At 50.4% G+C, this 12,474-nt stretch overlaps 1 protein-coding gene across 1 annotated transcript in view; it reads left to right on the forward strand.

The window, feature by feature from the left end:
- Positions 1 to 12,083, forward strand: part of LOC122386039 (trichohyalin-like) — a 33,564-nt gene extending 21,481 nt beyond the window's left edge. The window contains exons 2-3 of the mRNA XM_043374823.1: positions 9,345 to 11,172; positions 12,018 to 12,083. Of these exons, the coding sequence (XP_043230758.1) occupies positions 9,557 to 10,375 (819 nt within the window). The 5' untranslated portion in view covers positions 9,345 to 9,556 and the 3' untranslated portion in view covers positions 10,376 to 11,172; positions 12,018 to 12,083. The remainder of the gene's footprint in view (positions 1 to 9,344; positions 11,173 to 12,017) is intronic.
- Positions 12,084 to 12,474: the final 391 nt, after the last annotated feature.

Genomic DNA, 12,474 nt, shown 5'->3' on the forward strand with positions numbered 1-12,474 from the left:
GCCGAACATGACGTCACTCTGACGTCATTTTCGGCCGACCTATGGTAGCTACGAAATTCAAATTTTGACTCAAGGTGTCAAATTGATGCAGCCGAAGGTACTGAATGTTTGGCGTCGATACCTCAGGTGGTTTAGAAGTTTTTGCAGAAAAACGGGAGAGGGGGATATGAATAGCCCCCCCCCCCCCCAGTGGGGCGCGGGTTAACCCTCGCCCGTATTGGTGTTTTTCCAGCCGCGAACGTAAAATGGGGGGGGGAGGTCCGTTGGACCCACCCCAGGGGCGTAGCCAAGGCAGGGGCCATAGGGGCCATGCCCCCCTGGAGCCCAAAAGGGCCCCCATCGTGGTGTCATAAGTACTGTAAGGGGCACAATAAAAGTAGCGTAAGGGCCCCTCGGGGCACTCCACTGGGTTCGCGGGAGCCTTTCGGGCCTGAGACCTTGCCGCTAGGGCCCTCTGGGCTCTCTTCATTGGTTATAAAAGGGCCCTTCGGGCCTGAGGCTTTGCCACTGGGCCCCTCGGGGCCCTCTCCATTGGGTTTGCTGGGGCCCTTCGTAATTTTAACCCGCGCACCGACGGGGGTCTGCGCCAACTTCGCACCGACGGGGGGGGGGCAGATGACCGCCCCCCCCTGAGATCTCGAGAACGAAGCAAGATAGCGACAAGCGGTAAACGGCATCGGATACGCACGGTCAAGATCTACAATTTTTACAAAGGTCATTTTCAGGTCAGGTCAAAGATGACGTCACAGGGGTCGAAAAATTCAAAATGGCGGCGCTAGATATCCCTCGCGGGCCCGGGGGGGGGCGTTTTTCGCCCCCCTTGGCGAATATTTGCGATAGCTCCCGAACGCTTGGGGATAGGAAAGCGAAACTTTCAGTACCTTTTCTCCCATCAATTTGACATCTTCTGAAGTAAAAAATTTGAACCTAGCCCCCTTGATGACGTCACAAGGTCCATTTTTCTAGACCCCTGCAGGCAAACTTCGGCGTTACAGACGCAAACTTCAAATAGCTGCTAAAAATAGAGTTTTAGAGATAAAGACAAATTACGGGCACGGTTGTGTAGCGTTTGACCTAGAGAAAAATAGAAAAATAGTTTTGGTGACCTGAGGTCAGAGGTCAGGTCAACGACCCCGAAATGTGGTTTTAGTTTTTCGCAAATAACTTCGACAAAAATGGTCCTAGAGCTACGGCAGTGGTACCATCGCATTCGCCTCGTCAAACCGCGTCGAATGATATATATTTTGTTCGGAAAAGGTCAAATTTTATGTTGACCTCATGTGACCTCGAATGACCTCTGGTTGACCTTGACACATGAAAGGTCGTTTATGATGGATTTGTATCCGCTTATCACGAATCTGGCATCTATTTTCCTCTCAGCCTTCATTTAGAGCTTCCGGATGGCAAAATTGTCTTATTTATTATAACTAACTTGAATTAGTGAAATAGCCTCTAGCAGGGATACTCTTCAGTGACCTTGACCTTTGAGCAGCCTTGTATCGTAAGAGGAACCACAAATAGGGAACTGATAAGCCTCAAAACATTTCAAAACATCTTGAAAGTAAGCACGCAAGATGTGCGAAAAAGTGCCAAGTTTGAGGTCAACTTTGAGCGTGACCTTGACCTTGACCTTTTATTTTGAGCACATTTTCGGAATCCTCAGATTCTCTCCTTTCGTTTGACACCCAATTTTGCCGGTTTGATGCCGCCTGCCGTCCTCTAGAAGGCTTACTTTGAGATCACTACACATGTGCCGGTTTTTGCCTTTGACCTTGACCTCTGACCTTGAAAATTGACCTGAGGTCCAAAATTTTAGGTGCTTTAGAATCGTCTCGTAAGGACCTTTCGTTTGGTATCGCTTTTGTTTCCGTAGCTCCCTTATTCACGGAGTTAGGCAGGGGGGGGGGCGAAAAACGCCCCCCCCCCGGGCTGCGGTGGTTGGGATTACCCCCCGGGCCCGGCCGGGATATGGAGAGTTTTTCTCGAATAACTTTCGATTTAGTCAAGATAGGAGCAAACTAAGGGCATCATCGTGATCCTCTCGTCAATCCGCATCGAATGATATATATGTTGACCTCTAAAGGTCAAGGTCAAAGGTTGACCTCAGGTCACGTGACCTCGAGGTCATCATGTATATCATTCGATGCGTCTTGACAAGCTGAACACAATGAGACCATCCACGCGGCTGTATCTTGTTCCTGTACGGAGTTATTGGCCAAAAACCTTTGGTGACCTTTGATGACGTCACATGACCTCACAGCTGCCCAACAGCAAAATTGACCTCAAGGTAGTGAAGGTTGATCGTATATGAAGTCATGTATGGTATATGGGGCCATTCCGACCCGTTTTAGTGGTAAAAATAGGGAGTTGATTTTTCCCCCATTGACTTATAATGGGGAGGTCGCGAAATTGACCTGACCTTAGGTCACCGATATCAAAATTCCGAGATAAACAAATTGTAGCTACTAATGACCTTATAACATCCTGCGACTTTCAAAGGCCTCCGACATCTACTGTAGCTCTGGCACGGTGACAAAGTTGCAAAAAAGTGACTTGAGGTTGGGTCATTCAAAGTGACCTGGTGACCTGACCTTAAAAGTTAGGAGGTTCAAACTTGCGCACCATGTGTAAAATTGATGAGGGAATAGTCGTACCAAATTTCGCGGCGCTACGCGCCGTGGTTTTCCCGCTATTCGCGAAAAACCTCAGGGGGGGCGGATATCCGCCCCCCCGTCGGTGCGCGGGTTAAGGTAGTTAAGCAAATAACTACGTCATGAAATTAAGAAAATGTTGGCCCCTTCGCTCACATGGGCCCCTTTTGGTCTGATTAACCCCCCTGAGGAAAATCCTGGCTACGCGCCTGGCCCTGTCAGGCGTTCAGGGGCCCCTTGGGGTCCTTAACCCTCGCGTGCCCGGGGGGGGCGTTTTTCGCCCCCCCTGGCGAATATTTCCGATAACTCCCGAACGCTTAGGGATAGGAAGGCGAAACTTTCAGTACCTTTTCTCCCATCAATTTGACATCTTCTGAAGTAAAAAATTTGGACCTAGCCCCCTTGATGACGTCACAAGGTCCATTTTTCTAGACCCCTGCACGGCAAACTTAAGCGTCACAGACGCAAACTTCAAATAGCTGCTAAAAATAGAGTTTTAGAGATAAAGACAAATTACGAGCACGGCTGTGTAGCGTTTGACCTAGAGAAAAATAGAAAAATAGTTTTGGTGACCTGAGGTCAGAGGTCAGGTCAACGACCCCGAAATGTGGTTTTAGTTTTTCGCAAATAACTTCGACAAAAATGGTCCTAGAGCTACGGCAGTGGTACCATCGCATTCGCCTTGTCAAGCCGCGTCGAATGATATATATATATTTTGTTCGGAAAAGATCAAGTTTCATGTTGACCTCATGTGACCTCGAATGACCTCTGGTTGACCTTGACACATGAAAGGTCGTTTATGATGGATTTGTACCCGCTGATCACGAATCTGGCATCTATTTTCCTCTAAGCCTTCATTTAGAGCTTCCGGATGGCAAAATTGTCTTATTTATTATTACTAACTTAATAAGTGAAATAGCCTCTAGCAGGGATACTCTTCTGTGACCTTGACCTTTGAGCAGCCTTGTATCGTAAGATGAACCACAAATAGGGAACTGATAAGCCTCAAAACATTTCAAAACATCTTGGAAGTTAGCACGCAAGATGTGCGAAAAAGTGCCAAGTTTGAGGTCAATTTTGAGCGTGACCTTGACCTTGACCTTTGATTTAGAGCACATTTTCAGAATCCTCAGATTCTCTTCTTTCGTTTGATACCCAATTTTGCCGGTTTGATGCAGCCTGCCGTCCTCTAGAAGGCTTACTTTGAGATCACTACACATGTGCCGGTTTTGGCCTTTGACCTTGACCTCTGACCTTGAAAATTGACCTGAGGTCAAAAATTTTAGGTGCATTAGAATCGTCTCGTAAGGACCTTTCGTTTGGTATCGCTTTTGTTTCCGTAGCTCTCTTATTTACGGAGTTAGACAGGGGGGGCGAAAAACGCCCCCCCCGGGCTGCGGTGGTTGGGATTACCCCCCGGGCCCGGCCGGCTTAACCCGCGCACCGACGGGGGTCTGCGCCAACTTCGCACCGACGGGGGGGGGGGGGGGCGGATGACCGCCCCCCTGAGATCTCGAGAACGAAGCAAGATAGCGACAAGCGGTAAACGGCAAGGGATACGCACGGACAAGGTCTACAATTTTTACAAAGGTCATTTTCAGGTCAGGTCAAAGATGACGTCACAGGGGTCAAAAAAGTCAAAATGGCGGCGCTAGGTAAGGAGAGAGTTTTTCTCGAATAACTTTCGAACTAGTCAATATAGGAACAAACTAAGGGCAGCATCGTGATTCTCTCGTCAATCCGCATCGAATGATATATATGTTGACCTCGAAAGGTCAAGGTCAAAGGTTGACCTCAGGTCACGTGACCTTGAGGTCATCATGTATATCATTCGATGCGCCTTGACGAGCTGAACACAATGAGACCATCCGCGCGGCTGTATCTTGTTCCTGTACGGAGTTATTGTCAAAAAACCGCTGGTGACCTTTGATGACGTCACATGACCTTACAGCTGCCCAACAGCAAAACAGGCCTCAAGGTAGTGAAGGTTGATCGTATATGAGGTCATGTATGGTTTATGGGGCCATTCCGACCCGTTTTAGTGGTAAAAACAGGGAATTGATTTTTCCCCCATTGACTTATAGGTAATGGGGAGGTCGAGAAATTGACCTGACCTTAGGTCACCGATATCAAAATTCCGAGATATACAAATTGTAGCTACTAATGACCTAATAACATCCTGCGACTTTCAAAGGCCTCCGACATCTACTGTAGCTCTGGCACGGTGACAAAGTTGCAAAAAAGTGACTTGAGGTTGGGTCATTCAAAGTGACCTGGTGACCTGACCTTAAAAGTTAGGAGGTTGAAACTTGCACACCATGTGTAAAATTGATGAGTGAATAGTCATACAAACTTTCGCGGCGCTACGCGCCGCGGTTTTCCCGCTATTCGCGAAAAACCTCAGGGGGGGGGTGGATATCCGCCCCCCCGTCGGTGCGCGGGTTAATATGCTCAGAGAGTTTTCCTGTAGATCAGAGGACCCGTCACGCGCGCTCAGGGGCCTCTTCATGCACTTAAGGGCCCTGTCGTGTACTCAGAGAGCCTTTCTGTGGCTTAGAGGGCCCCGTGAAGCGATCAGGGGCCCCATCATGCGCTCAGGGGGCCCTGTCGTGTATTCAGAGGGTTTTTCTGTTGCTTATAGAGTGCCCTCGTCAAGTTATCAGGGGCCCCGTCAAGCGAAGTTAAAACCTTGCCATTGGGGCCCCTCTGGGCCCTTTCCATTGGTTGTAGAAGGGCCATTTGGGCCTGAGACCCTGCCACTGGGGCCCCTCTGGGCCCTCCATTGAGTTCGCAGGAGTCCTTCAAGCCTGAGACCTTGCCGCTAGGGCCCCTCTGGACCCTCTTCATTGGTTATAAAAGGGCCCTTCGGGCCTAAAGTTTTGCCACTGGGCCCATCGGGGCCCCTTTCCATTGTGTTCCCAGGGGCCCTTCGGTTTTCTCAGTTCTAACATTTTTTTCATTTTTTAAAATAATTTTTTAACCTTCGCTCCAGTGGGGGGGGGGGCATATGTTACCACCCTGTCGCGTTTTTTTGCGTGTAAATAAAAAGCTACGCGCCGTCTTGGGTTAGCTTTTGGTTCGTCAACTTTAGACAATGTGTGAAATTTTAGACCCCAGGTCATGTCAGGTCAGGTCACCAGGTCAAGTTAACTGACCAAGCCTAAAAAAGTTTGCAATCATGTCCAGCCTGCAGTGTTTGTCAGAAAGGTTTTAAACTTGGTGGATTGCATGATGTTATAGGCGCCTACAATTTGTATATTTCAGATTTTTTATATCCGTGACCTAAGGTCAGGTCCGTGGCGTGACCTTTCCATTACAAGTCAGTGGAGAAAAATGAAAATGCCTCTAGATACGTGTGTACGCATAGGAACAGTCCAAATATTTCAGAATCACAATGATTTGGACCACCCGTGATGACCAAGATGTCATTTTTGCTGATAGCCTCTAGAAAGGTCATCCGAGGTCATTTGAGGTTACAGATTTTTGCCAATAACTCGCGATTGGAAAGAGCTAGAACGCTGGGGATGGCCTCATTGTGTTTGTCTTGCCGAGACGCATCGACTGATATGCAACATGACCTTTTCCGGTCAGGTCATGACCTTGACCTGAGGTCAAATTTTCAAGTTGACCTTTCAAGGTCAAATTATAGTTCATTCGACGCGCCTCGGCGAGAGGAACACGATTCTGGCAATAGAAATGTCGTGGCTTTTTGTAGTCGAAAGTTATTATCGAAAAACACTGTTCGTAAAAACAGCTATTTTTGGAGTTTTTGCCCTCTGGAGGCTATACCGTTGACCTGAGGTCAATTTTGATAATAACCTTATCAAAAGAAGAGCTCAAAAGCTATCGATTGCTTTTCATGCGTTTTTCTAGGTACCATAGTTCCTGAGATAACGGCTTGTTTTCTGAAAAATATAATGACAGTTGTCAAAATTTGAACTTTGATGACCTCTGGTGACCCCAATATTGTTCTAAGATGAGAAATGACAGAAATACTTTCAGACGTACGCATTGAGAGCTATCGACTGCTTTTTGCCGCGTCTTTCTAGCCCTCTTAGTTTTTGAGTTAGAGGTGGGTGGTAACATATGCCCCCCCCCCCCCCCACTAGGGCGAAGTTGGCTGAGACAGCCCCAGTGCACTGGGGCGCGGGTTAAATTTATTTGGGTCCCCTCCAAAAAATAGTTGATGAAATGCGATGACTTTTTGGATTTTGAGGGGGTTTACCTTGGGCCCTGTAAGTTTGGCCCCCTCCTGGAGGAAATCCTGGCAACGCCCCTGACCCACCCTTTGCCGTTTCGCCCCTGATCAAGCTAGAGCTTCGCGGAAAAAGGAGCGTATTGCACGTGACGAGAGGAAGCCGATCATACCCAACTTTAAGGTCCTAGGTCATTGTTTGACCTTCCAGATCAGGTCAATGACCCAAAAGTCGAGAAAATCGGGACCTGTTAGAACGTCGTAAAATGTGGCTGCTATGGGTTTTTCGGGATGCTGATCACGAATACCATGTTAGTTTTTGATCACAGATAATGCCTTCATGCATTTAGGCCTGGTCGGGTAAGGTCAGGTCAGGTCAGGCCAGGTCAGGTCAGGTCAGGTGAGGTCAGGTCAGGTCAATCAGTAGGGGTTCTGCCGGGTATTCGTTGTAGGTGTCAACCGCCTCTGACAGCTTCGTAGCATGTAACGAAGGCACCAAAACTACTTCGTAAATCTTCATATGGTTGCTAAATTCGAATTCACCTAAAAAACTGACCTTGAAATATGTAAAATTTGTTTCAGGGTAAAAATTTGTTTCAGATTCAGGGTAAGGTTCAAGGTCATCCTAGGTCATCTAAAACATTGCGTTTTAGGCAAGCTGAATTTACTTTTCGTTAAGTTTCTTTGACTGCATTTTTGGTAAAAGCTTCTCAATTCATGATCTCATGTAACAGGGACACACAAACCAATCGGTGCACACATCACTATACACAGACACAAACACAGACATACAAACACATATCATTGACCTTGACCTAACCTGACCTGAAATGACCCCAGTCAGCAAAAGTTAGTCGCATAGTGTGACAAAGAGCTGTTCTAGCTGGCTTGACACCAATATTGCAGCGTCATCGGTATATGATGGGCACTGCACGTGATATTCCAACGGTGACCCCAAACAGGAACATTATTTAGTTTGACCTGACCTGGAAGGTCAATGACTGCACATTGAGGTAAAATTGGATACCATTGGATTTGTCTCTTCCAAAAGAATCTGTTAGTTTTTACCGCGAAACTCTATCTCCAGCAGGAACGAAATGGCGCGGGGGTATAGCACCCCCCCCCCCATGTGCGCTCTACGGTGGAAAAATGGCATGTGCGGGCGAGGGTTTAAAAAACTAACCCCGACCACTCTAAGTAGGTACACTTTCCACCGACTGCCGTCCTGTGTTCTTATCAAACATCATGGGCTAGATGGCGATAGTAATGACGCTGATACTGAACAGTTTTAGTCATGTACAGTACCGCGAGTCAGTGTCTTATTTGTTACATTATCACCGTGAGGCACGATGCAGTGCTCATTATTTGAACAAATCGTAAAATTAAAAAATCATTATTTAAACAAATCGTAACAAATCGTAAAAATAAATGCATAAAAACATGTTGAGCGGAGTAACTAGATTTGGCAACTCTCTTGCCCATGCTGATAAATGGCATGCCATAGCACATGGTTACGAGCGAGCGAGCGCAGCGAGCGAAGCGAAGTCTTTTCAATATAACGGAAAAATCTCAGTATGAGCGGCCCGGCCCGGCCCGGCCCGGCCCGGCCCGGCCTGTAACGCTTTTGAGAGGCTTATATCTCAGCAACCGCTGGACCGAATGGCCTGCGGTCTTTTTTACTGGGTAGCCCCATCCCTTCTACCCCGTAATTGACTACTTTTGATACATCTCAGTGACCGCCGTGGCACGTGCCACGTGAAAAGTCAAGGGTGTTCAAGCAGTTTTACAAAAGTAATGATTTTGAGAGGCCCATATCTCAGCAGCGGCTTGAGCGATTGTCTTGCGGTCATTTTTATAGGGTAGCTGCATCCCTTCTACCAAAGGTCGGATACTCTTCATCTATGTGAGTGACCCCCACTGCACGTGCAAAATACAACAATAAGAGGTGCCAAATTTGTTCCCATTTCAGTAACTCGGTAATTACTGGGGCGATTTCGCTGAAACTTGGCATACAGGTAGGCACCCACCAGGCAATGCATTCCCATGTGTTGCGGTTAGGGTGCTACTGCACGTGCGCACGTGCAGGGGGCGTTTCCAGATCTCGAGAACGGCTGGGCCGATTGCGCTCAAATTTGGTACACGGTTGGGGACCGGTCAGTAGGGTGCCGTGCAAAAGTCATTTTGGACCCCGTTTGCACGTGCGCACGTGCAGAATGCCGCTTCCAGATCTCAGGAACGGCTGGGCCGATTGCGTTCAAATTTGGTACACCGCTAGCGACCGGTTAGAAGGGTGCTTTGCACAAGCCCGTTGGAAGTACCCTTTCGCCCTTTTGCACGTGCAGGGCTCACTATCTCGCTCGCTCGTTCTTCGCCCAAAAGGCGTTTTACTGGTTTTTACCTTGTACTGTGAATAGTGATCCAGTTTTTTTTCTTTCGATTTGGTCGCCTATCGACCGTCCTCCCAGCGTATGACTTCTGCCTGACCTGCTGTGTTCCAGACTCGCCGCAGGGTGACCGCGACGGAGGGGTCCAAGACGAGGAGCAGCACTGCGATGAGGAGGAGCAGCCATCAGAGGGTCCGCCTCACCCACACGGGCAGAGGTGGCAGCTGATTGAACAGCAACATCAGCAGCGGTGGAAGGAGCTGGAACTACAACATCAGCGGCTATGGCAGGAGCTAGAGGATCCAGGTCACGAAGATAGAGTGAGGATGGACAAAGAGCATGAAGAGGAGCGTCGGCATCTGGAGCAGAAACACGGTACGGAGTGGCAGAACCTGGACGAACGTCACTATGAGGAGCGCATTAAGCTTCATCAGCAGCACAAAGAGGACACTGGATGCATCAACATGCCGACTGAGGACCAGTTGAGGCAGCTGGACCTCTCCCACCAGCAGCAGTGGGAAGACATCCAGCAGACCTTGCGGCAGCAGTGGCAAGAGCTGGAGCTCAGACACCAGAGAGAGTCACGGGAGCTGGAAGAGAGGCGTCATCAGCTGAGACAGAAGTTAGAAAAACAGCTTCAGGAGCAGGAACAAGACGATCAGCGGCAGAGCCTGCTGGCGCGTCACCAGGAGGAGTGTGAACAGCTCCTTCGGCAGCACGAGGAGGACTCTCGAGGTGTGAACGTGCCGGCCGAGAGACAGCCGCAGACGCAGAGATCGGTGACCAAAGGACAGCGGAAAGCGCAGTCTCGGAGACAGCGGAGACAGCGCGCAGTTCTGGAGCAACAGCACGCCGCACAGCGGGTTGGTCTGGGGCGGAAACTCCGAACACAGCGGAACAAAATGGAGCGCAGACACAAACAGGAGTCACAAGAGCTGGAAGAGAGGCTCCCAAACATCCGGTCAGAGAAGTTGGATCGACTGCTGGAGTGCAGCAGCAGACGTCACGAGCTGCAGGAGGAGCTGCAGAAGGAGCTGGAGAATGAGCAGGAACACGACGATGAGCGGCCGGGTCTGCTAACGATTCACCAGGAGGAAGGCATTGAGCAACACGGGGACTCATTCATCGATGATCCGTTAGATTAGCTAGATCACTACCAATAAGAAAATCTCCAGCAGGTCCTTCAGCAGCAGTGGAAAGAGCTGGAGGAGAGATTCCAGAGAGAGTCACGAGACCTGGAGGAGAGACACCCGTACATAGGCTCTGAAGAGGAAAATAATCAGATGCTGAAAGAGTGCAGGAGCAGACGTCACGAGCTGCATACAAAACTACAGAAAGAGCTGGAAAAGAAGATGCAGAAACCTGGCAGAAACAGCTTCAGGAGCAGGAACACGACCATCAGCGGCAGAGCCTGCTGGCGCGTCACCAGGAGGAGCGTGAACAGCTCCTTCGGCAGCACGAGGAGGCCTCTCGAGGTGTGAACGTGCCGGCCGAGAGACAGTCGCTCGTACTCAGAGCTCGACTTCAGCTGGAGCGACAGCAGCTGGATCAGAGACGGCGAGGGGAGCTGGAATCTCTGGAGCGGAATCACGCACTACAGCTGGAGGCGCTGCGACTGAAGATGCGGCGTGAATGGGTCCAACTAGAAGAACAGCACCGACAAGAGTCCAGGGAGCTGGATTGCCGAGCAAACGACTGAGAGAAGCATCGACTGAAGACAAAGTGTCCGAGGCACCATAAAGGATGTCTCAGGCACCACGAAGGATGTCCGAGGCACCACGAAGGATGTCCGAGGCACCACGAAGGATGTCTCAGGCACCACGAAGGATGTCTCAGGCACCACGAAGGATGTCTCAGGCATCAGACGCTGGAAAATATTCTGGCGACGAGACCAGAGTGTGACGTCATCACGGTTTCCGGTCTCCACCGCTCCCTGTTCACGGTGAGTCCCGGACGCCGCTGGGAGATCCCCCACCGGGGTGGCCATACAGTCACACAGGGGCGCCTCTGGGAGATCCCCCACCGGGGTGGCTATACAGTCACACAGGGACGCCGCTGGGAGATCCCCCACCGGGGTGGCCATACAGTCACACAGGGACGCCGCTGGGAGATCCCCCACCGGGGTGGCCATACAGTCACACAGCCGCTGGGAGATCCCCCACCGGGGTGGCCATACAGTCACACAGGGACGCCGCTGGGAAATCCCCCACCGGGGTGGCCATACAGTCACACAGGGACGCCGCTGGGAGATCCCCCACCGGGGTGGCCATACAGTCACACAGGGACGCCGCTGGGAGATCCCCCACCGGGGTGGCCATACAGTCACACAGGGGCGCCGCTGGGAAATCCCCCACCGGGGTGGCCATACAGTCACACAGGGGCGCCGCTAGGAGATCCCCCACCGGGGTGGCCATACAGTCACACAGGGGCGCCGCTGGGAGATCCCCCACCGGGGTGGCCATACAGTCACACAGGGACGCCGCTGGGAGATCCCCCACCGGGGTGGCCATACAGTCACACAGGGGCGCCGCTGGGAGATCCCCCACCGGGGTGGCCATACAGTCACACAGGGGCGCCGCTGGGAGATCCCCCACCGGGGTGGCCATACAGTCACACAGCTTGTGCTACTTTGGTAAGGGCGCATGTGTTTTTGATGGGTGGAAAGAAGGGGGGGGGGGGGTGTAAAACGAATCGTCGTGGTGCGGGTGAAACGGTTACTGATGTGATGAATCTAAAAATATGTCCGTGTGGTCAGGATCGTATGACAGGGCTTACGTCTTGTTTCAGCTCCAACATCACCATCAACCCCAGCATGACCATCATCATCACCATCAGCAGCACCATCACCAGCACCAGCACCAGCACCACCGGCTCCGGGATCGATCCCACCACCAGCATGTCCGTAAGTGTCGAATCATAAAATGGCCATGAACTTGTGAAACGTATTCCTATCGTCATAGTTTTGATCATCCTGTTCGTCTTACTTCTTTGTCTTACAGTGTTCAACACGCTGATCTAAAATCATACTGACTGTTTTTCAGATCATCTACCAGCACCACCAGCAGCGTCACCAGCATCACCAGCACCACCACCAGCACCACCGGCTCCGGAACCAAGCCCGCCACCAGTCTCCGTGAGTACAGACGTGATAACCGGGCAGACTGTTGCCTGTTGCTTGTATCTGGGAAACGAAAACATTTGACGATGCGCAATGATGCAGAAACTATAAAAAAAACAAAAAATG

Source organism: Amphibalanus amphitrite, unplaced genomic scaffold (genome assembly GCF_019059575.1).
Source record: "Amphibalanus amphitrite isolate SeventyFive unplaced genomic scaffold, NRLGWU_Aamphi_draft 000238F_arrow, whole genome shotgun sequence".
Lineage (NCBI taxonomy): Eukaryota > Metazoa > Arthropoda > Thecostraca > Balanomorpha > Balanidae > Amphibalanus > Amphibalanus amphitrite.